This window comes from Aythya fuligula, chromosome Z (assembly GCF_009819795.1).
Source record: "Aythya fuligula isolate bAytFul2 chromosome Z, bAytFul2.pri, whole genome shotgun sequence".
Classification (NCBI taxonomy): Eukaryota; Metazoa; Chordata; class Aves; order Anseriformes; family Anatidae; genus Aythya; species Aythya fuligula.
The window spans coordinates 77,460,051-77,481,204 of record NC_045593.1 but is presented as its reverse complement, the minus strand read 5'-3'; the positions used below and the strand labels follow the sequence as shown (position 1 = coordinate 77,481,204).

The window sequence follows — 21,154 nt, the reverse complement described above, 5'->3', positions numbered from 1 at the left end:
TGAAGAAGGTGCATCTCCAGGGAGCCATGCGGGACACAGTTCCGTGCAGGGAGCAGGACAGGCCTGGAGGTAGTGCCAAGGGTTTGGAGAAGACAAAGTCCAAATCTGAATGATGCCGTGGATGTGCTGGATGGTAATTGTATTAGTAAAAGTAGTTGTATTACTACTTTGTATTTATTACTAACCCCAAACTAAAGAGGCGTTTCAGTGGCACACAGGCAGGAGGCCGAATGAACTGAGTCAGTAGCTGAGCTGAGCAGGGGTCACACCCTCCAAAGCACCACAGAGAGGGGGAAGTGTCGTAAGTAGAGCGGTAACAGAACTTAAGCTGTAACTTTCCCTACTGAAAATTAAACAGTGGCGACAGAGTTAAAAGACTACACAAGGTTGTTCATAGGGGACAAATCTAAACCTTTTATTAGCAGCATTCATTCCAAGGTTATGGCTGTAGATGCATTTTCTAACTTTGGATTTTAACAGTAGAGAAATGCAAACACACGTTGTCATTCATTCAAAGTAAGTTGGTTTGTTCCTTGTTTCCTTATTTATGTGGTATCACTAATTATAACCTGTTAAGCTGATTTGCATGAAGTAATCCCAGTTACAGTGAAGTGCTAAACCACTTAACGGTCTGTTCAGACAAAGAAAAAACTTTTCATGTGTCAATTACCAACCATGGGATTATTCTTTGTTCCAGCACAGCTGCAATTTAAAGAGAAAACTGCACGCTACACCAAGAGCTTCCTACAGAATACAAAGGACAAAAAGGACTTCGGATTGATTGTTCTATTTCCTCCTCAATAAATTATGAAAATATTTTCCAAAAAGGAATCCAAAATAATGCGTTGTACAACATATGTTCAACCTATAAACACTGTAAAAATATCTGTAGCAGAATACAAAACAGTATTAATACAGTAGGAGTTTTATTTACATCATCGGTACAGGATATAAAACTTTTTACATATACCCCTTAGTCTCTTCTTTCAGAAGGTTCAAACTTCCAAACAGCAATTTCCCTGAAGGTATAAATTTTAGTAAAGCCTTCAAATGCTGACAACTAATCAACTGTGCACTTAGGAAACCCACTGTACAACTGCAGAGTAAATTAAAATGTGTAAAAATAAAAAATAACTTAAGAGTGAAACTGATTATCTACAGTCTTTCAAACTATATCATTTACTGTTCTCTCTCTCACAGTATAAATTACTTTCATGGCTCAGAATAGGCAGGGAATAGCCTGCAATTTAGTATTCTGCTCAGGTCTGATCCTCCAAAGCTAAGGGGAAGCTGAAGAAATGTCTTGATACTGACACATGTTTAGATCTGGCTTCTTCATCCACCTAAGTAGCTAAAGGATTACTGAGGTGCAGACCATCACTTTAGCAAAGGCCTTTGATGAATTTTAATCTATTCAGGCAACTCAGTTGTTGGTATTTTGTTGTACTCAGTCACTATCATATTCTTCTATTTTTAACTCATCTTCCTCCATAGCTGCTTGGGCTGCAACAGGCTGAGGCTGACTGCAAGGTAGTTCGCTTCCACTGCACTGGCTAGAAGAAAGAGGGAATCCATCTGAACCATTCTCGTGTGTTCTGTTTTGCTCCATCTGTACATCCATCTCTGTAGCATGCACACCATCATGGTCCCCCTCAAAACTAACAAACAGGTCTGGTATTCCAGGATCTTTATCAGTAAGTGTTTCAAGCTTTAACCTGTAAAATAATCATCACAAGATTAAGTTATTACCAAAAAAATAAGACACATACAACCCAACAACCACCCCCAAAAACCATTTCCTGCTCTAGCACAAGCTGCAGTATAAAGACCACCGGTGTAGCACCTTCCTGTTCACTGACGCTGAACAGCTTTCACATTTCCTGTCAGTAATTCCCTTTACAAGTCACATTTAATTCAAACTGTACACATTATTTTTTTACATCACTACCTCCAATATGTTTTACTTCTGTACACATCTACCAAGTATAGATATTTATGCCCAGACCTCAACGCTATATAACCTGCAAGACCGACAGAAGATAGAAGCTTCTCTCAGGTGAAAAACAGTACTATCTAACCTAAAACTAGAGCTACAGCAAGAGCAAAGTATCAAGTCATGTACGTTTTGTGTTCTTTCCCCAGTACTGTCTGGTGCTTGACGTTTCTTCCTTACGGTGACAGTGTTTTTGGTTAGCTTTCCTCAAGCACGTGAACTGCCAACAACTAGCTTACTGACAACAACCCACAGCACATCAGACCCCTTCCAAACAAGAACCAAGTCCATTACGACATGAAGCAACTTAACTTGAAACAGGCAACTTAAGACAAGGAGTGGAAAGTATTTCTTTTTACATTTCTTGTTTCTTTTACTATTTGGACTTCATCTTTGTAGCATCCCTACCCCAGTATGTTATCAATGTTCCATTATTTATTTTCTCCATTTTACATGGTATTAATAAACTTTCCCAAAAGTTACTGACAAAAGCTCATCCTGACAACAATTCAAATTCATCAAAAAACATACAATCTCCCCAATGCCAATTTTCTTACTACAGCAGTATTCCTATCCCACAAATAAATGTAATGGAAAATAATATTCTTATTTCTGTTGAAACATATATTATTAAAGACTACTTTATATAAAATAGTCTTAGATAAAATTAAGTCTTTAACAAAAGTAGTCTTTAACAAAATAAAGTCCTTACCAAAATAAATGATTTTCAACTGGGATTCGTGAAGGAAGCAAATACATACTACTAAAATATGTAAACTTCTTTACACTTCCTTTCCGAAATAGTGAACAAGCTAAAAGGATTTCAGTCCTACAAAGTTGTCTCTCAGATAAATTAAATGGTACACATGCAACTTATTAATGCAGGCACAAAAACTTTATCAGTATTTAGAGGTATGCTGCAGACAAAGTTAATGGCATAAGGAAGTCTATGATTAACTTGTGAAGTTATAAACAGTTTGGCTCAGAAGAATACAAAAATACCTCCATTTCTTCATGACTAGCAGCCGAATTGGCTTTTAATTCATATGTCAGGGAACAGAGTGGGTTTTGGTAACTTTACTAGGTAAAGTAGTTAAAACTCATGCAGCAGTATTACACTGATAAATATAAGATGCTTTGTCAGATGCCCTGACAAACCCTTTTCTCTTGGCTAAAAAAAACACACAACACCTTATTAATAGAGGCCATCACAATTAAAATGTTTTAGTTTTTAGAGATATCAAGGTCATAGAAACGTATCTAAGTCTCTAATTTTTTGAACAATCCCTATGGTTCAGAAGCCTACGAGAGTCATAGTACAGCATATCAAGCTGTATTGCCCCATCAGCACTACAGAATCTGTAAATAGGCGACTGTAGCACCACAACTGAAAAAAAGTATTTTTTCAAAATTCTAACATCCAAGACAGAGGAATTTCAGTAGTTGTAGTTTTATGAAAAAAGCTACACAAAATAAAGTCAGTGCTGCTATTTAACTTCAGAGGAAGCACTCATTAAGTGCTTGTTAGTCCCACAGGCATACAATTGTTTCAAAGGAAGTAAGAGTAATTTCTCATACCTTCTTTCTTAAGCCTCTAACAAATGACATAACAGAATATTCTATCAAAGTTTCAGATTAATGTTTTATGTCATGATAAACAATGGGCAAAGCACACTACACTCATACCAATTTAGTTTTATTCTCAATTAAATGTTCTTGATGGTAAAAAGATTTCATCCAGATCATGCACTGAACAAACATAAGCATGTCTAGCACAGATAAATAGCATTCGGTACAGTGGAAGAGAAAGCTAGACAAGAATATAGAAGTAAGACTATAGCTAAAATATTGCTATTAGCATCATAATATAGATTTGAACTGGAAAAAATTCTAACAGCCAAACTACTAAATGATCATGCTGCAAGTGAGGCAAAATGTCACACTACAGATATACAGTGAAATTGTTTTGTACAAAAACATCTCTTTTCTTAATATGTTGAGGAAGAAAGAAGGTATTGTATTTTCTTGAAGAAAGAAAAAGGCAACTTTACCTCCCAAAACGTCTTTTCAGGGGTAGCCTCCCAACATCTTGAATAAAAGCAATCTGAGCTGAGAACAAAGAATCACCAGTATCGTATTAAATACATCATAACGCACATAGAATTAAGCACACTGTAAAGCAAGTAATTCATCGAAAGTTCAGTTAGGTGGTCCTGCATAAGTTTCCTCATCAAAAGTTTATATGGCAGTATGATATACTTTGAATATGTAGTATATTTGTATATTGCCTACACAATTATAATACCCCTACCATTCATAATAACTCTACAGCACAAGTTTACAGCTTAACACGTATCCTACAAAATGAATTAACCTGGACATCATGGCCTTAGTTAAGACATACAGCCTTTTAATAGACATAATTAACATAGCATAAGTGACCCACCTGTCTGATCAGTAATTTGGGGATTATGTATCATACAACGTAAATTTTTATGCATGTACTATCTGCTCATGGGTTACCTTTGTTACACATTTTTTTAAAATGCGCTGTAAATTTTGATTTTGTTTACTTCTTTCTGGGAAAGGCTTTCTAGAGCCTTTTAAGTCTGTTGAGGTTACTCAAAAGCTATCAGAAGCAATGAAGATGTAGCTAATGTAGTCTACTTGGTTTCCAAAAGGCTCCTAAGTCCCCTATCAGAGGCTTTCAAAAGAAGCCTTACGCCTAAAAGAACAACTTAATTAGTAAACTCTGATAATTAATGGATGGGAAATGGGGGCCATGTGTATGAGTTAACAGTTCACTCCTGCAATGGAGGAAAATTGCCAACACATCTCTGTAGATACCTGTTCTAGGATCTGCCTTACCCAGTATGCTCTCAAATGTGAAAAAAAGAGAGTTGAAGAGTAAGATTAGCACGATACCTCGGGGCACCGAGTTAAATAGGCTAGTAAGGATGTGGGCATACAGAAGAACTGTGCAAGACCTTGAGACCGCACAACAGTCACATGATGAAATTCAGTGTACATAGATGCTCAAAATCTGTGCAGTAAGCAAGAGGGAAATAGGATTTTTAAGTACTCTAACACAAGGACCAGACTTACACATTTATAAAGCAATGTGTATGTATTGTGTATATCTCACCTATTACAAGACAGGCAGCTTGTTTTCATTCTTTCAGTTACAAAAGCTTTAAAGACGTTCCTGATTTTGTTTCAAAACCCAGCAGGAATTGAATTTTGATTATACACCAGCTCACTACCTCTGTGTGTACCATATGTGGTGGCTTTGGGGTTTTGTTTTTATTTGTTTTGTTGTCGTTGTTATTTTTGCTGAAGTGAGGCAAAAGGACAGATGGAACTCACATTCTGAGTTACTAAAATTTTTCAGTATGCTTTAATATTCACAAAAATCTAAGAGCAAGTGTAACACTGATTTTACCTTGGTTTCTCATTGGATTTGCTAACATAGCAAGGTAAGGCAATAGCTCCGTCTGAAGACACTCTGGTGGTAAACAGAAGCTTGAGAAGAGAGATCTTGCAGCAAGGCAGTTTTCGTGATACTGTTAGAGTTGAGGAAAAAATTAAAAGTAAGAACTCTGCTAAAGTGAAAATTACTATACGTATTCTGTACCAGAAAAAGCAGCAGGATAACTTTCTTCTTGTCTGCTGGATAACTACGTACAAGCTTCTACAGAACAAGTCCAGAAAAGAAAGAAGCAGTTAGAGTTGCCATATACAGATTACAAGAAAATGGTAAACTTCTTCATTTTTGTTTTTCACTGGACATTGAAGTTTACTGAAATTTTTATCCTTTATTTATAGTATTCCCCAACCATCCTAGGCACTTTTTAAAATTCTGTCAGTCACAGCAAGGCAGGTATGCATTCAAATGTAAAAAGTTGCCAAGAGCTTTGGTATCTCATGGACAAGCCATTTCTGATAACCACATATATTGCAAACTACTTCTGTATTATTATAAGAGTTTAAGGCAATTTAAACTACTTAAATTAAACTTACTTTTAGGAATATTTTAAAGTATCTCAACGTTAACTGCATTCCCATAAGGTGGGGGTTAATGCTGTCCCAGAGATACAGTAACTCGGACACAGGGAACACTGTTGGAGATCTCCAGTTTATTTGTCCATTAATGAAATAACACAAGTAGACCTCTTCAAGCAAGTGTTCTTTACAAGTAGCTTATATTAAAATAGGGTATTTGACAAATTTAGCGCTGCGTATAAACTTCACCTATACTACTCACACCACGTAGAAATGTAAGTGGAATGCCTTCCTCAAAACATCAAGTATTTACCTTGTTATTGATGAAGAACCACTGGGGCTTATGCAGCGGCCGGAACCCCATCCCTCCTTGGCAGTGGGCAAAGGCTCGGGATGTGTTGGAATGTATCACACCTCGGGTAGCCACAGACGCGCTGTATTCTTCCATCACAAGCCGTGACTAAGATAGAAACTGGGCATTAGCTGAGCTCAAGGTACAATGCATCTCATTTGACTAAAACATGCTCTTTAACTGCAGTGACAAAACATGTTTAGCATGCATTTAGATTATTGCAGAACCTCTGGTCAAAGGAACTGAACAAAAAGCTAGCTCAAGTACTTCAGGGAGAAGACATATAGCCTCTGATACATTTAACACATTATTGTTCTACTTAAAAACACTTTGTAGAATATTTTACACTATTTTATAAAAATATGGTGTATTTAATATACCATATTATATATATATATACATGCTATATATACACACTGTAGTCTATAAAATATACAATGACCAACTTCCAACTTTCACTGGAACAGGCTGCCCAGGGAAGTGGTGGAGTCACCATCCTTGGAAGTCTTCAAAAGACGTTTAGATGTAGAGCTTAGGGATATGGTTTAGTGGAGGGCTGTTAGCGTTAGGTTGGAGGTTGGACTCGATGACCTTGAGGTCTCTTCCAACCTAGAAAATTCTGTGATTCTGTGATTCTGTGAACTATAAAAAAACAAATTGCACAGAAATTGTACACAAATGGTCTGCATCTCTCCTCCATTGGATGCAGTTTAACAATTCACAGTCACCTGTATCATAAGTTTGAAATAATACAGCTTAGTTCTTATTAATGTGTACGAAAATTTCCTTATACTATTTATAAATACTCAGAGAAACATCTAGCAGCTCAATTTACGTATGTATAAAATGACACTTACATTCCAGTTACTACAAAGAACATCAGCGGTGCTCAGGTATTCACTGGCTCTCACAACATCATCTATGTCAGTAAAAAATTCTACGTAGTTCTGGTGAAGGTATAAATTAAACATGCTTCCAGACATGTGTGATTTTTCCACAATAACCTATTGGAAGTGGAGGGAACCACAAGAAAAAACTTCAGGTTTCATACAGTATAAAAGGAAACGTTTCCCATAGAAGTTATGACACATTTGGATGATTACAGAGCTGGTGCATGACCTACAAAGGGAAGGGATGCCTCCCAGAGGGACCTTGACATGCTTGAGCGATGGGGCCCACAGAAACCTTGTAAGGTTCAACAAAGCCAGGTGCAAGGTCCTGCACCTGAGCAAGGGCAATCCCAAACATGAATACAGGCAGGGTGATGGGTTGATTGGGAGCAGCTTTGAGGAGAAAGACTCGAGGGTACTGGTGGTTGGAAAACTGAATACGAGCAAGCCAGGTGCACCCACAGCCCAGAAAGCCACCCGTACCCTGGGCTGCACCAACAGCAGCGTGGCCAGCAGGCCAAGGGAGGTGATTGTCCCCCTCTGCTCTGCTCACAAGCAAAGGGAAGGATGGTTTCTTCCCAGAGACAACTAAGGGAGGCTGGAAGGGCAGAAATCACTGCTGTCTTCAGCTCTCCAATGAATGACAACAGGAAGGTGAGCTCCGACTCCACTAGATCACACAGCAAAAATGTGAGAGAGAAATCATCACAGCCTGCAGCAAGGGTAAGTCCACCCTTCGATGCAAGTCAGAAATTTCTCACCTTACTGACTATCACTGACGATACTCAAGACTAAACAAGACTGCGAACCTCATTGGCCTTTGAAGTTAGCCTCCAGAGGTCCCTTCCAGATTATTCTGCAACTTAAACCGATTGAGTATATGAATATTATGATTAATGACAAAGGCACTTGAGAATTTGTAACAATCACTCAGGTTTATGGTTTGGCTTCCTCCCATATCAAATTGGAATCAAGCAATTAATGCAGATATACCTCGGGCTGAATAAGCAAGGTGTCTCGACGGTATTCTGATAGGTGAGAAGGCAGCTGAAGAACTTCTGACTCTGACAGAGGTTCTCCTAAAAGGAATTGTATAATCCTTAGTCCTCTAGTACCACAAATAACGTCATGTTACTGCATACTATCAAAGAGCTGACAGGGGAACGAGGTGGGGAAGACACACATTTCAGACATTAAATTCAAACTCAGAAAATCAATGAGACTGAGACCAAGAACAGAAATGTGCAACTGCATAAACAGTAGTTTTCATGTATAGGGAGCATGATTTTTAAGCAACAGTTGACTTTACCAGGTTACACAGTTTTCACTTCCTAGGAAACTGTTTATGCCTGCATCAACAATTAATTACATAGTCAACAGCAGGTAATTAGAAACACTATGCTTCATATAACACATTTCTCCTAATAATTTTCATATTCCCTCATCTCACCATTTCTGAATTTATTTTGGAACAGATGCTGTGCATTATTACATAAAGGTGAACAGCGAACAGCCAGTGGCATTATGGCTCCTTATTTAGCTGAGCGTAGATAGTATTACAGCATAAATATCAAATTCTTATGAATTGTATTATTTAGATGTTAATAAAGGACCGTAGCCATACCCAGGAAGCAGAGCTGAAGTAAATTTGCAGAGCCTGAGTGTATAAGAATCAGTGAAGTTAAAAGCATTTTGGAGAGGTGGAAAAGGAGATGGGGTAGTGTAATAAAAAAAAAAAAACGTAGGGAGGAAAAGACAGCACAACAAATCAAAACCATACACATCAACAGGGCAGGCAGCAGCCAAGAGGCTGCAGGGCCATTTTGTAATCTCTAAGAAAACAGTTGAGTTCAGAACATAAATGCATAATTATGTATAATTCTACACAAAAGGAAAATTTTGCTTTTGGGCAAAGCAACAAATGTGATAGCTATCTCTCTAGCTGTAGGTGCATGACAGCAGATGGACCTAATGCAACTAGAGGTATGTATTGTATTACATATATGCAGTAGATTCATTAATGAAATGTGTGCTATTTCTCTATTACATGCAGACTGCTGCAATCTCAGTTACCAGAGGCATTTATTACTATCTTTATACTGTTATATGAGAATTAGGGGTCACCCTAAGCCTTACTTTATCAAGTCTAGCTACTAGGAGCTAACATACTTCTCCTACTGACAAGGAAGAGTAAGGCAAAGTTCTCTTACTTTTGCAGTAAATTATTTTCCCCAGAGCATGGAAAAGAAAGATAGAAGCATCTTTGCCACCAATAGCTTGTATCTCCTGGTCTTCTGAAGGATCGCATTTACTTTTCTTTCTTGATTTACACACTGCTGCTGCTCCATGTTTTAGTGTGGAGTTGCCTTCCTTCCTTGACCAAAAATTTTTCTCCAATGAGAAGTCTAACAATAAAAGAAACAATATGACCATTATGAAGTAAATAAATAACTAAAATCTACGATACAGAAAAAGTTTTAAAAGTAAGGTAACTAAGAGAAAGCACATTTGTTAGGAAAGCAACCTCATCACCTAAACTAGCATGATTTATTACACTACTGCCCCTTAAGCCATAACTAAGATGCCAAGCATTTCTTCAAATAATAAACAGCTGTTCTAAAAGAAAAGCTGGCATTCTTTCTTACTTACCCTAGTCCTGTGTGCCCAACTTATATTTTATTTATAAAGAAGAAACTTATAAGTAATGCAGCTGCAAGTAATGTAAATGGTATTTTCATTATATTTGGTGCAATTACCCATTTCTTTTCTATTTGCAGGATACGTTTAATGCTCTTACTGAAATATATGAAGGCAAAGAAAACCTTTCATTTAGTGATTCTTCCAACAGCCTACTATTTCTGCAATGATCTGAGCTCCACAGAATAAACCCCTTCTTTTACTTTAATCTAATATTCAAAAATTTAAACCCCAAATTTGATTAGTGGCAGATGAGATGTCCTCTGTCAAACTAAAGGAACTTAAAGTAGTAATCTCTCTCTTCTCTCATGATTATCATGGATCCCTTTTACCCATTAATACTACCATAGAGAACATATCATTTGTCTTACACACAGAGAAATTACATGTATGTAAAATAAATTCTGCATTTTGATGGCACACAGAGATGAACATGAAGGTGAGGTCCCTCAAAATTTTCACTGGCTGCTGATCTATTATCTAACTGAAACACCTGAGCAATTAAATAATTTCCATTTGACATGAGGACAGCTCTCTTGATCAGTGTTTAAAAAGAAAAAATGCAAGAAGGAACGTATGCCTTTATTCTCTCCCAAGTTCTTTATATAACCCCCACGTTTTTACACTTCCAAGATGAGTTTATCTAAAATTACACAAACCGGTCATTTTTAAGACTACTTAGATTTTCTACAGTATGCATAAAATATATATATAAAAATATATACATAAAGCATCTTGGCATCCACCAGTGAGCTAGACCAAACTACTCACAGGTACTTTCAGCCTACTTTTTATTCATTTAATGGCACTACAATCAAAAATGTTTTGTTTTGTTTTGTTTTTTACTTCTGATGAATCAAACAGTAAAAACTATCTGAAGAACTTAGTTTCCATGTTTACAATTGAAACCTAGAAACTTGACTTTCTCCCCAATTACATGTAAAAAACACAGCTAGAAATCCATTTCAATATACTCTAAAACCCAAACCACAAAGACGTGAAACAACATTTAATCTATTCCACATTTTCAACCTGAGAAGTGGAATAGAAAGGAAATGAACAAAAAACAACACGACTACTACCAGCTTTAAGAAGTACCACAGAATTCTACTTCCTTATTTCTGGTTTGAACGTAAATGCTGGCATCATCTACAGGTTCTCAGAATAAACTACAAGTACCAGAGACCACGTACCAATTTGTTTCCCTACGTTTTGACTTCCAGCTCTTAAAAAAAGACACATTAAGTCTTTTCTTTCTACACTGGAACATTTAAATAATCTTAAACTAAGTCTGATTTACATTGTATAGCCACATATTTTAAAGGCAACTATAATGCTGAACTTCACAAAGCTATTCTATAATCCTGTCAATAACTTCATAGAAGGTCATGCTACCTCACAGCTTTTCAACTTATCAACAGCTGTAGGCACTCGAAATTTCAGAAACACCACGCATGAATGGCTATTTCAGAAATGCTATGTGAGCACAGATGAGGACATAAACAATTTTAAAGAACCAAGCAGTGAAAATAATTCTTTCAAATTAAGTTTGCATCATAAATGCTCTCATCAGCAAATGCATAGTGGTTAACAAAGGTATCAAGAGGAAGAGAGGTCACTGCATTAAGCTACATCAATACACATGTAGCAGATACTTAGAAATGACATAACACTCAACTTATTTGGCTTTAAAGAAAAAAAATACTCCTCTTCTTGCTGCAGCGCATCAAGTTAAAAATGTTTTCACACAGCTCACCTAGCAGCTTCAATGGTGAACAGCATATCTTTACAGCAGCAGTGGTCAAAACATCATTCACTTTCATGAAAATCACAGGTATTTACCTTTCATAGAAGAAAACTGAAGACTGTTTATTGCACTTCTTATATCACCTGAACAACCTCTGCAAAGCAGCTCTAGAGATGTTCTGTCAGGAGCATAATTCTTATCTCCATTCTACAAGGAAAAGCAACATCCAAAGTAATAACAAAAAGTAGGATAAGGAGTATTTGAGTAATATTATGACTGTGGGTACTCACCTCTGATATAGACCATAAACAGATTATATCAGGACCCAATTAGAAGCTCAAGCAAGGTAATAGGTCTAATTTTAAAACATTTAATCAATTTAAACACATTGCCACAATTTATATAACAATATACTAGAGAAAACAAGGCGCAGGGGTCTTTCCAAGCTGTTAGTCAGTGCTAGAATACATTGTAATCAAGTATTGGGCAATAACACAGGATTCAAGTTAATGACCTCTTCTTGTCTTACTGGATAAGATGGGATTGTCTTCTGCTCTTAGTGTTTTCAATATATATGGTTTCTGTAAAACGCAGATTTGAAAGTTTATACCAAGGATCAAGCAGAACTCAACTGAAAAATAAGATGGCTTTCCCCTTTGTTCCTTGTATTCTGCTGTTTTTTAATACATTTTTTTCTTTTGTTGAGAGAGGGGCGGGTAGTCACATGATCAAAGATCAAGCAATAAAAACAATAAAAAGTAGCAATAACATATTTCGTATATAAAAGCCTGATCCTAGCACTGCGCACAAGTTCAGTTTTGACAACTTACCATACTAGCTTCTGTTGCTGCTATTCGATTAAGAACTTTCATCATATTTGTTGGTGCAATAGGCTTGAAACTGTTAAAAGTCGTTAAAAAAATCAATTAGTTCCTCACTTCTCATTTATTTTGATGAAGTTCTTACTTCATCAAAGATCTTACCTGATAATTGAAATACACAGCTCCTCCAGAATTTCTTTTGGAAATAGTAACCTCTGGTTGCTGTCTCCACTGAAGTTATCTGAGATTATAAATATAAGGGGACATCTACTTGTACGAACAAATCTCCTAAATTGAAAAACAAGCAGGTGAAACAGGAATCAAACTCCATTTAACACAAGCGGCTAAGGCTAACTTTTAAAAGTTTGTTTATAACTAACCTGAGAATTTCATGTAGACTGCTAGGGTCTCGATAGAATTGGTTTGGTATGTCCTATTCAAAACAAATGAACTGCTGTCATTACATTCAAATGTAAATATTCTCTCCCTCAGACTGACTGTAATGCCACACTACACTGCTACACATTTTGTCTTCCTAGTTACCTCACTTTCAACTAAATCTGAATGCAGCTAACACGGAAAATAATCAGAAAGAAAAAGAAAAAAAAAAAAAGCCTAATATTTCTTTCTTTCCCTATGGAAAACAATTATCTAAAAGAAGCATTTTTTTTTCTATCCTCGTTTCCCAAGAAACAGCCATGTATGACCACATTACCTACTAGACAGTTTTATTCAGACATAACAGAAATACTCAGGGCAGCGGCTCCACTGCAGAAGGAGCCAGGATATACTACTCGAGATAGGAGAGAATCTAGACCATGAGCTGACTTTATGAAGAGCAATCACGGGGAACCATGCTAATTTATACAATACGCATATTCTCAAGTTCTTCTATACTATCTTGCATCTTCAATAAACAAGAAAAGTGGTAATTTTTCCATCTAACTGTTTAAACACATACACATTTCTAGAAAGCGAATCATACAGAAGCACAGATTGGATTTTTCAATATTGCTTCACAATCTGCATTTTAATAATCTATTTCTGATTTCTGTATATGAACTAGTGTCCAACTTCTGCCTGGCAATTAGCTTATGTGGTTTAAGTAGGGGTAGAATTTGATTCTAGTGTGCTGTCAAGACTCAAAAAGTAGTAACTCATCTGCAGAAAAGTAGTCAAATTTGTGGCAACACCAATTCACCAGCAACAGCTAGCTAGCATGTCAAGTTTATCATAAAAATTTTCACTTACTTCAATGAGAATAAGCTTTTTATCATTTCCTGAGGACTCCCCAAGCATCTGAAGTTTGTTATACTTATTTGCTCTTAATAGAAAATCCTGAAAAAGAGCTGCTTGGGCCTGACTCGGAAACGTATGAAAGTTTGAGACTGAAAAAGAAAATTAATTAAAAAATGTATTCTACTTGGTATAATATAGAATACATAATAACTACAAGAACTAATTCCCATGCATGCTACTTTTTGATAAAAGCCATTGAACACCAGCAGCCAAGCCCTTTAGCAAACATAATTGAAATAGAAAACTATTTTTACAGAGTAGAATTCAGCTGAGGACCCAAAGACACACAGTTATTTAACTAGTTCAAATGATATCCAGGATATTACATAGCTCTCTGTGTGCACTGTAAACTATTTTGGAGTAAACACTGTAAAAAAAAAAATCCCTTCCCAAATAAAAGTAAGACTCTTATTAAACTCTAAGAATCTGACTTATATGGACATTGTATTTTTAATTCTTATGCCTCTGTCACATACGAAGCCAGATCAAACTATGAAAATCAAAGAAGTATAAGGAAGGAAAAGAAAAAAAAATCAAAATACTTACCGTGGCCAAATACACTTCTTAAATCTTCTTTTGTAAAGTCTGACAATATTGGATTGGTCCATTCTTGCATGTGAATGTCAAGATCTTTTGCTAATATTTGTATAGTTGCTGTCTTTCCACAGCCAGGAGGACCAGTTAATAGTAAAACAGAGCCACCCTGTCAAAGAAATAAAATAATCCCCAACATTACAAATAAAGACTAAAGCTTGTCTGAAGAAGAGTTCTTCTACATTTTCTGTAGTACTGATACTGACTCTCTTTTACAAATAAAAACATAGGTAAGTATTTTGTGTTACTGATTTACCTGTTGGCTACTCTGGAACAGCTGGAACAGAAGTCGGGAAGGCATGCTGGCATGCTCCCAGATTTTTCAAAGGAGTCTGCTTGCTTAACTGCACACCAACATAATACATACAGGAGAATCAGCTTTGAAAAGCACTAGTCGGGACTACTAAATGACACATCAGTGTAAGAATGCCTCTTATCAATCAAGAAATTAAAATACCCTCTTACTTCAAGTCACTGTAACTGGAAATTTGCCGTGCTATGTAAAATTAGTCTTTTGGAGATAAAACACAGTTATAAGCACAACCAAACAGGTATGAACTGACTGAATGCTACAAAATAATGCTGCTGAGGAAAAAAAATAGAATTCAGCTCTGCTTCCCTTAGCTGTTTAAAACCTAAACTAATGTAAAAGCTCTAACCTACGTTCTTAAGAGATTTCTTACAAAGCAATATAAACACTACCTAAAAGTAAAGTTTTTTTTTTTTTTCTTCCTGAAATTAAAAGAATGTTGAATCCAGCTTGTTTAGACAGTTCTGTACTTCTGGCTGCTAATTTTTAGCAAAATTACCTGCTTTGGTGGCCTCTGAAACGCATGTGTTTTTAACCAGGTTTCAACTTCTTCAATTTTCTTCTTTTGCACAGCAAGGTCATTCTGAAACAAGATGAAAACATATGAAACACATATATATGTGCATCCTGTCTTCTACAACTTTAATGATGGGATTCAAGAACAGAATACATACAGACTAGAACAGTAACGTGTATATTCCAGTTACATATGTTTATGCTATTATAGAAGTAACAGAAAGCCGATCATTGGAGCTTCTTTCCTCAAACAACCAATTTTCCATTGCCAGCAGTATGGAAATAATGAATAATTTATTATTCCTAAAGTAATAACATTATAATCCTTCATGGTAGTATGCTTTATAGCTATTGCTAGAGCTGATAGTTTTTAGGCCTTACTGACTCTAAACCTGCATATATTTGGGGGATTTCTGCAGATTTCGTGCAACTTACTCACGTTCTAGTCTTCCTCTCCAGAGATGAACTATTAAAAATTTCAACATAAAATACAAGTACTACACTTAGTTCTCTATCCTTCCCCTAGCTGTGGATTTTTCTAGTACTCGTGGCTGACAGATTTAGCTAAAATTTGACAACATATTCAAAAGTTTAGAAGTTGATGGACAAGAAACAACATCTCATCAGCACCTTTGTATCCTCAGGAGGCCTGCTAAGAAATGCACCTTATACAGACAAGTTCATTAAAACCTTCAATACAGAGAGTAGATAAATCAAAACAGTACTTTACTGCCCTAATAAAATACTACATATTTAGGACCCAATCAAGTTGGATTAGAAAGACGAGCATGATACATTACAGTGTAACATTACTATTATTTTAGTACTTAGAATAACTCTCATACCTGAGTTTCAGGTTTGTATTTATCTACCCATGGCTCATCTTGGGATTGGCTCTGATTTTGTCTGCATTCGTTGCCAGGCAGGTCTACTGAAGATGACTTTGTTCTTTTTTTGGGCAGAACTTTGCTTTTGCTACATGCCGGCACAGAAGACAGGTCTTTGTTCTGCTGACTATTTCTTCCAGAGTTGCTTCTAGGCAGCTTTGCAGAAACTGTGCTAGAAGAAACAGCTGTGTTTCCAAAGAAGTCATCAAATGAATCTGCCAACCAACCTTTTACCTGGTAAAATCAAAAATAATAATAATAAAAAGTTATTATTGTGGCATTGTCTTCCTTTCTTCAATAGAGCACAACTGTCTCCAGAAAATTCAAGATTTCTAGCAGGTGTGTATAAAAAAATGCCTTGTAGATGCAAAAGAACTTCATTAAGATTGAGAGGATGTTTAAAATGAATGCCAGCTAGCAACAAACGCTGACACTTACTCTGCTTGGACTGTATCAATTACAGGCTTCTTAAGGGCCAAAGAATAAAGTTAATATTTACACCTTGTGTCAGAGGATTTTGCAGCAAAGTGGCAAACCAGAACAAGCTGAGATCTCTGTTAAAACACATTTAAATAAAAAAAAAAAAAAAAAAAAAAGTAAAGTTAAAACAGAAGAATGGAAAAGCAGCATAAGCTTATCAACAGCCTTCACATTAAGATCAAGTTTGTGTCGTCTCTTCCATTGTAAAGACTTTTTCCCCCATTTACAAGGCAGCTTTTCCTCAAAAACTAGAAATATATAACAGAAAATCGATGTGAAGAGCATGATAAAACCAGGTGTTGGTGTTCATCTGCCACACGAGGCCATACGGACTGATAGACTGATCTCGGGTCAGCGGCCGTGCCGTGCATCACGAGCCAGACAGCGACACGTAAAGAAACCGCTGTTCGTGGTTTATTTTTTTAAGACAATTTACTTTTGCACCTGAGGAACACCCTGCAGGGCCGGTGTCCAAGCTCGCAGGCCCTGAGCTCCCTCTGAGGCCACCTGCGTGTTGCCAGAGGAGCACAGCCAAGGGCCCCACACGCCGCTTGCTGGCAGGACGCGCTCTCAGAGCACAATATTTTTACGAGTTTAGGCGACTTCCCGGGGAATACAGACACACAAATACACGCTCACGACCCAGAACTCTCCGAAAATTAAAAAAAAATTAACAGGAGCCTCTAAAAAAAAACACGAATGGAGGCGCTGCGACAGCACCCCCCCCCCCCCCCACCGCCCACCGGCCCCCGAGGAGGGGCAGCTCATGGCCGCCCGCGTCCCCCTCAGCCCGGGGCCGGTCCCGGTGCCTACCTCCGGCTGCCTCCCCGCGGGGCTCCGGGACATCGCGGCCGGCAGCGGGGCCGGCAGCGGGGCCGGGGCTGCTGGCAGCTCGGCCGGGCCTCGCTGGGTCCTTCCTCAGCGCCCTCCCTTAGCTGCCCGCCTCAGCGCCTCGCCTCGCCCCGCTCGGGCTGTGCTGTGCTGTGCTGTGCTGTGGGCGGCGGGGCCATGCGGCGGCCCAACGTGCTGCTCACCGGTGCGGGGACGGGGGGGCAAGGGCAGGGGTTTGGGGACACGGGCAGGGATTTGGGGACACGGGCAGGGATTTGGGGGACACGGGGAGCCCCTTCCTCCTTGTCCTGCCCTCGCCTCTCTCTGTGCAAAGCCGCCCCCCCCACCCCCTTTCTGGTTTCCCCTCAGGAGGGGCTCTCTGGAGGGCGCCCGGCTCCTCACGCTCTGACCTGTTTTTGTTTTTTTTTTTTTTGTTTTTTTTTTTGCTTTAGGTACACCGGGTGTGGGGAAGAGCACGCTGGGGAAGGAGCTCGCCTCCAGGACTGGGCTGACCTACATCAACGTGGGGGACCTGGCCAAAGAAGGTAGGCCGGAGATGCCTTTATTTTCCAGAGCCTTTCGCTTCTACAGCGCTTGTTTTGCAGTAAAAAATAATACAACGGGTTTGCCTTAGTGGAAGTGTTTTTGGTGGGGTGTGCTAAGGAAACGGTGGGAGTAAAAATGTTGTTTTTTTTGCAGCGTTACGCTGTTTAAAGGTAAGGAGTGTGGTATTGAGATGTGCTTGCACTGCTAAGAAAGCTTAGCAGGCAACCTTATAAAACGCAGACAGCCAGACTCCTTGGAGCAATTAGGTGAAAATCACGGTGTCAAGGTAAGAGAAGAAACATCAACACTTTAAGCAGTAAAAAAGAAATTTGAAATTTAGTAGGCCAGCAACTGAAGGCCATGCGTTGTCTGAATATGAGCCAGCAGTGTGCTCAGGTGGCCAAGAAGGCCAACGGCATCCTGGCTTGTATCAGGAACAGTGTGGCCAGCAGGGCTAGGGAGGTGATCGTCCCCCTGTACTCAGCTCTGGTGAGGCCGCACCTCGAGTACTGTGTTCAGTTTTGGGCCCCTCGCTACAAGAAGGACATGGAGGTGCTTGAGCGGGCCCAGAGAACGGTGACGAAGCTGTTGAGGGGCCTGGAGAACAAGTCCTACAAGGAGCGGCTGAGGGAGCTGGGCTTGTTCAGCCTGGAGAAGAGGAGGCTCAGGGGCGACATTATTGCTCTCTACAGGTACCTTAAAGGAGTCTGTAGAGAGGTGAGGGTTGGTCTGTTCTCCCACGTGTCTGGTGACAGGACGAGGGGGAATGGGCTTAAGTTGAGCCAGGGGAGTTTTAGGTTAGATGTTAGGAAGAGCTTCTTTACTGAAAGGGTTGTTAGGCATTGGAACAGGCTGCCCAGGGAAGTGGTGGAGTCACCATCCCTGGAAGTCTTCAAAAGACGTTTAGATGTAGAGCTTAGGGATATGTTTTAGTGGGGACTGCTAGCGTTAGGTTGGAGGTTGGACTCGATGATCTTGAGGTCTCTTCCAACCTAGAAAATTCTGTGATTCTGTCTGTGAAGCATCAGATGGGTTGTGAACCTGGATTACCCACACAGTGGGGAATCACTCAGAGGAGGTTCCTGTCATCAAAAAGTACATAAACTGTGTTTTGGAACTGGTAGGGGCACTCTCCTCCTTGTGGGGCACCCGCCATTGCAATCACGAATAAATTGGTACGTCACTGAGATCCTCACCTAAGTTACTGGCTATGGAGTGTTTCTCACAAAACCACTCCTGTAACAGTAATTTATTAATCAATGCAATGCAAGTGACAAACCTCTCTTTATAGGAATTTGTAGAGGTTGGACATGGTGATCTTGGGGGTCTCTTCCTGTGTAGGTGATTCTGTGATTCTGTAAATGAAGCACTCCATGCTCTGTACAGTATTTTTGTCTGTACAATATTTTTGTTTACAGCCTCCCAAAACAAACGTAACTATATTTTTAATAACTCCTGCTATTTCACTAACTTGCATGAATTATTTTTGCTGCAGGAGAACTATATGAAGGTTTTGATGAGGAGTATGAATGTCCAATTTTGGATGAAGACAGGGTAAGTTCAACTTCAAACCCTAGGATTTTTGCATTTGTTTTGATCATTTCCTGTGATGTCACATAACCTTGCCTGTCTGGTTTTTTTACAGGTAATTGATGAGCTAGAAGACAAGATGCGCGAGGGTGGAGTTATCGTTGATTACCACGGCTGTGATTTTTTCCCTGAACAATGGTTTCATATCGTATTTGTACTTCGCACAGACAACTCGTATCTGTATGACAGGCTGGAAAGCAGGTATGTCACACAATGAATAAGTAAATTGCTGTTGTGTGACTTCTTCACAGATTTGATTGTGATATCAACTACTGATTCTGCATGATATATTTTGTAGTTCTCTCTATACCTGAGGCTTAGCTTGGTGCTGTTCTTGTTTTTCAGGGGTTACAAAGGGAAGAAACTACAGGACAACATTCAGTGTGAAATTTTTCAGACTCTTTATGAGGAAGCTATGTTGTCATATCGGGAGGAAATCGTGCACCAGTTACCCAGCAACACTCCAGAAGACCTAGAGAGAAATTTGGATCAGATTATGCAATGGATTGAGCAATGGATGAAGGACAACAACTGACATTTGCTGAAAAAGTAACTGCTGGCCTCTTCCTGGGAGGTTTAATAAATGACATTTTTTAACACTTGTATGGTTAATTAAAATTAATTTAATTGTAGTTTGACGTGGTTGGAAACTAGAAAAAGCATCCAAATAGCCAAGCTGTAAGGCTTTGGAACTGCCTGTGAAGCCGTGTGGGAGAGGCATATAGGAGAACTGACACCAGAGTAAAAATTGAGCAGAGAGTGTAAAGAGGATAACGACGCAGTTGCCTTTAGTAGGAGGAACAAAACTGAAACCTAGCTTTTTTTTTTTTTTTTTTTTTCCCTACTAAGAAAACTGTAAAATCCTTTATATTAAGGAGCATTCAGTTTCCAAGGGGTAGATCAGTCAGTGTCCTGAACAACAATCAGTTTCTGAATTGCCAAACTTCGAACTGCTAAGCTCCACTACATATACTTGACTGTGTGCAGGCTAATACAGGGTGAGAGGTGATAGATTTTAAGGACAGTGCTTCATTTTTTGAGGGAAGAGTTGTGACCTTGCTAAAAGAGCTGTGTATAAATGGAATTATTCATGGTGTAAGGAAACGTTGGCTGTCCCTGCAGTAGCGAAGAATAGCAAGCTGCAGGCTTGCTTTTTCCTTTTTGTCTCAGCATTCTCTGTAGCCTGTCCCAGTGATAAATAAACTTTTTATATCCGTGAGCTTGAACAGTAAAACTGATTCCTGGTAAAGAGTGTTGTTGTTACGTGTTTTAGATCCTATCTTTTTAATTGAAGTTTGGTGAGACTGACAGGAGTTTTTGAGAGGAGGCAAAAGTCTTTCTGCAGAGCATCTTCAGGTGCTGTTAGCACATCAGCAAATCAACCCACGTGCACCAGGACCATGAGTGGAATTGGTGGGATCGGGACCAAACACTGGGGAAAAAAAAAACTCCTTTTGAGCAGCACTTTTTAAGGGTGAGGGCATGGATGGAAAAAATAAATGAAGGCGCGAAGCTGGGTGAACTCGAAACTGTTCCCAAAACCTGCTTTGCATGCAAGGGTGGCTGTGTGCAGAGCAGGAAAACACGGGAGGAGCCGCA

General features: G+C 38.8%; 2 protein-coding genes across 2 annotated transcripts; one reads left to right on the top strand and one right to left on the bottom strand.

Annotated features, from left to right (window-relative positions):
• Nucleotides 1–396: 396 nt before the first annotated feature.
• Nucleotides 397–17,445, bottom strand: RAD17 (RAD17 checkpoint clamp loader component). Its single transcript, XM_032206492.1, has 16 exons — nucleotides 17,402–17,445; nucleotides 16,067–16,342; nucleotides 15,205–15,288; nucleotides 14,348–14,504; nucleotides 13,754–13,890; nucleotides 12,883–12,935; nucleotides 12,665–12,790; nucleotides 12,512–12,581; nucleotides 11,777–11,888; nucleotides 9,448–9,642; nucleotides 8,231–8,316; nucleotides 7,205–7,351; nucleotides 6,309–6,455; nucleotides 5,436–5,556; nucleotides 4,045–4,102; nucleotides 397–1,715 (listed from the first exon to the last, which is right to left on the bottom strand). Exons 1-16 carry the CDS (start codon nucleotides 17,432–17,434, stop codon nucleotides 1,448–1,450), a joined length of 2,070 nt encoding a protein of 689 aa, XP_032062383.1. The 5' UTR covers nucleotides 17,435–17,445; the 3' UTR covers nucleotides 397–1,447.
• Nucleotides 17,446–17,538: 93 nt separating this feature from the next.
• On the top strand, nucleotides 17,539–20,806 carry AK6 (adenylate kinase 6). The gene is made up of 5 exons (XM_032205855.1): nucleotides 17,539–17,624; nucleotides 17,872–17,964; nucleotides 19,461–19,519; nucleotides 19,611–19,756; nucleotides 19,901–20,806. The coding sequence occupies exons 1-5, from the start codon at nucleotides 17,597–17,599 to the stop codon at nucleotides 20,088–20,090; spliced, it is 516 nt and encodes a 171-aa protein (XP_032061746.1). The 5' UTR covers nucleotides 17,539–17,596; the 3' UTR covers nucleotides 20,091–20,806.
• The last annotated feature ends 348 nt before the right edge of the window (nucleotides 20,807–21,154 follow it).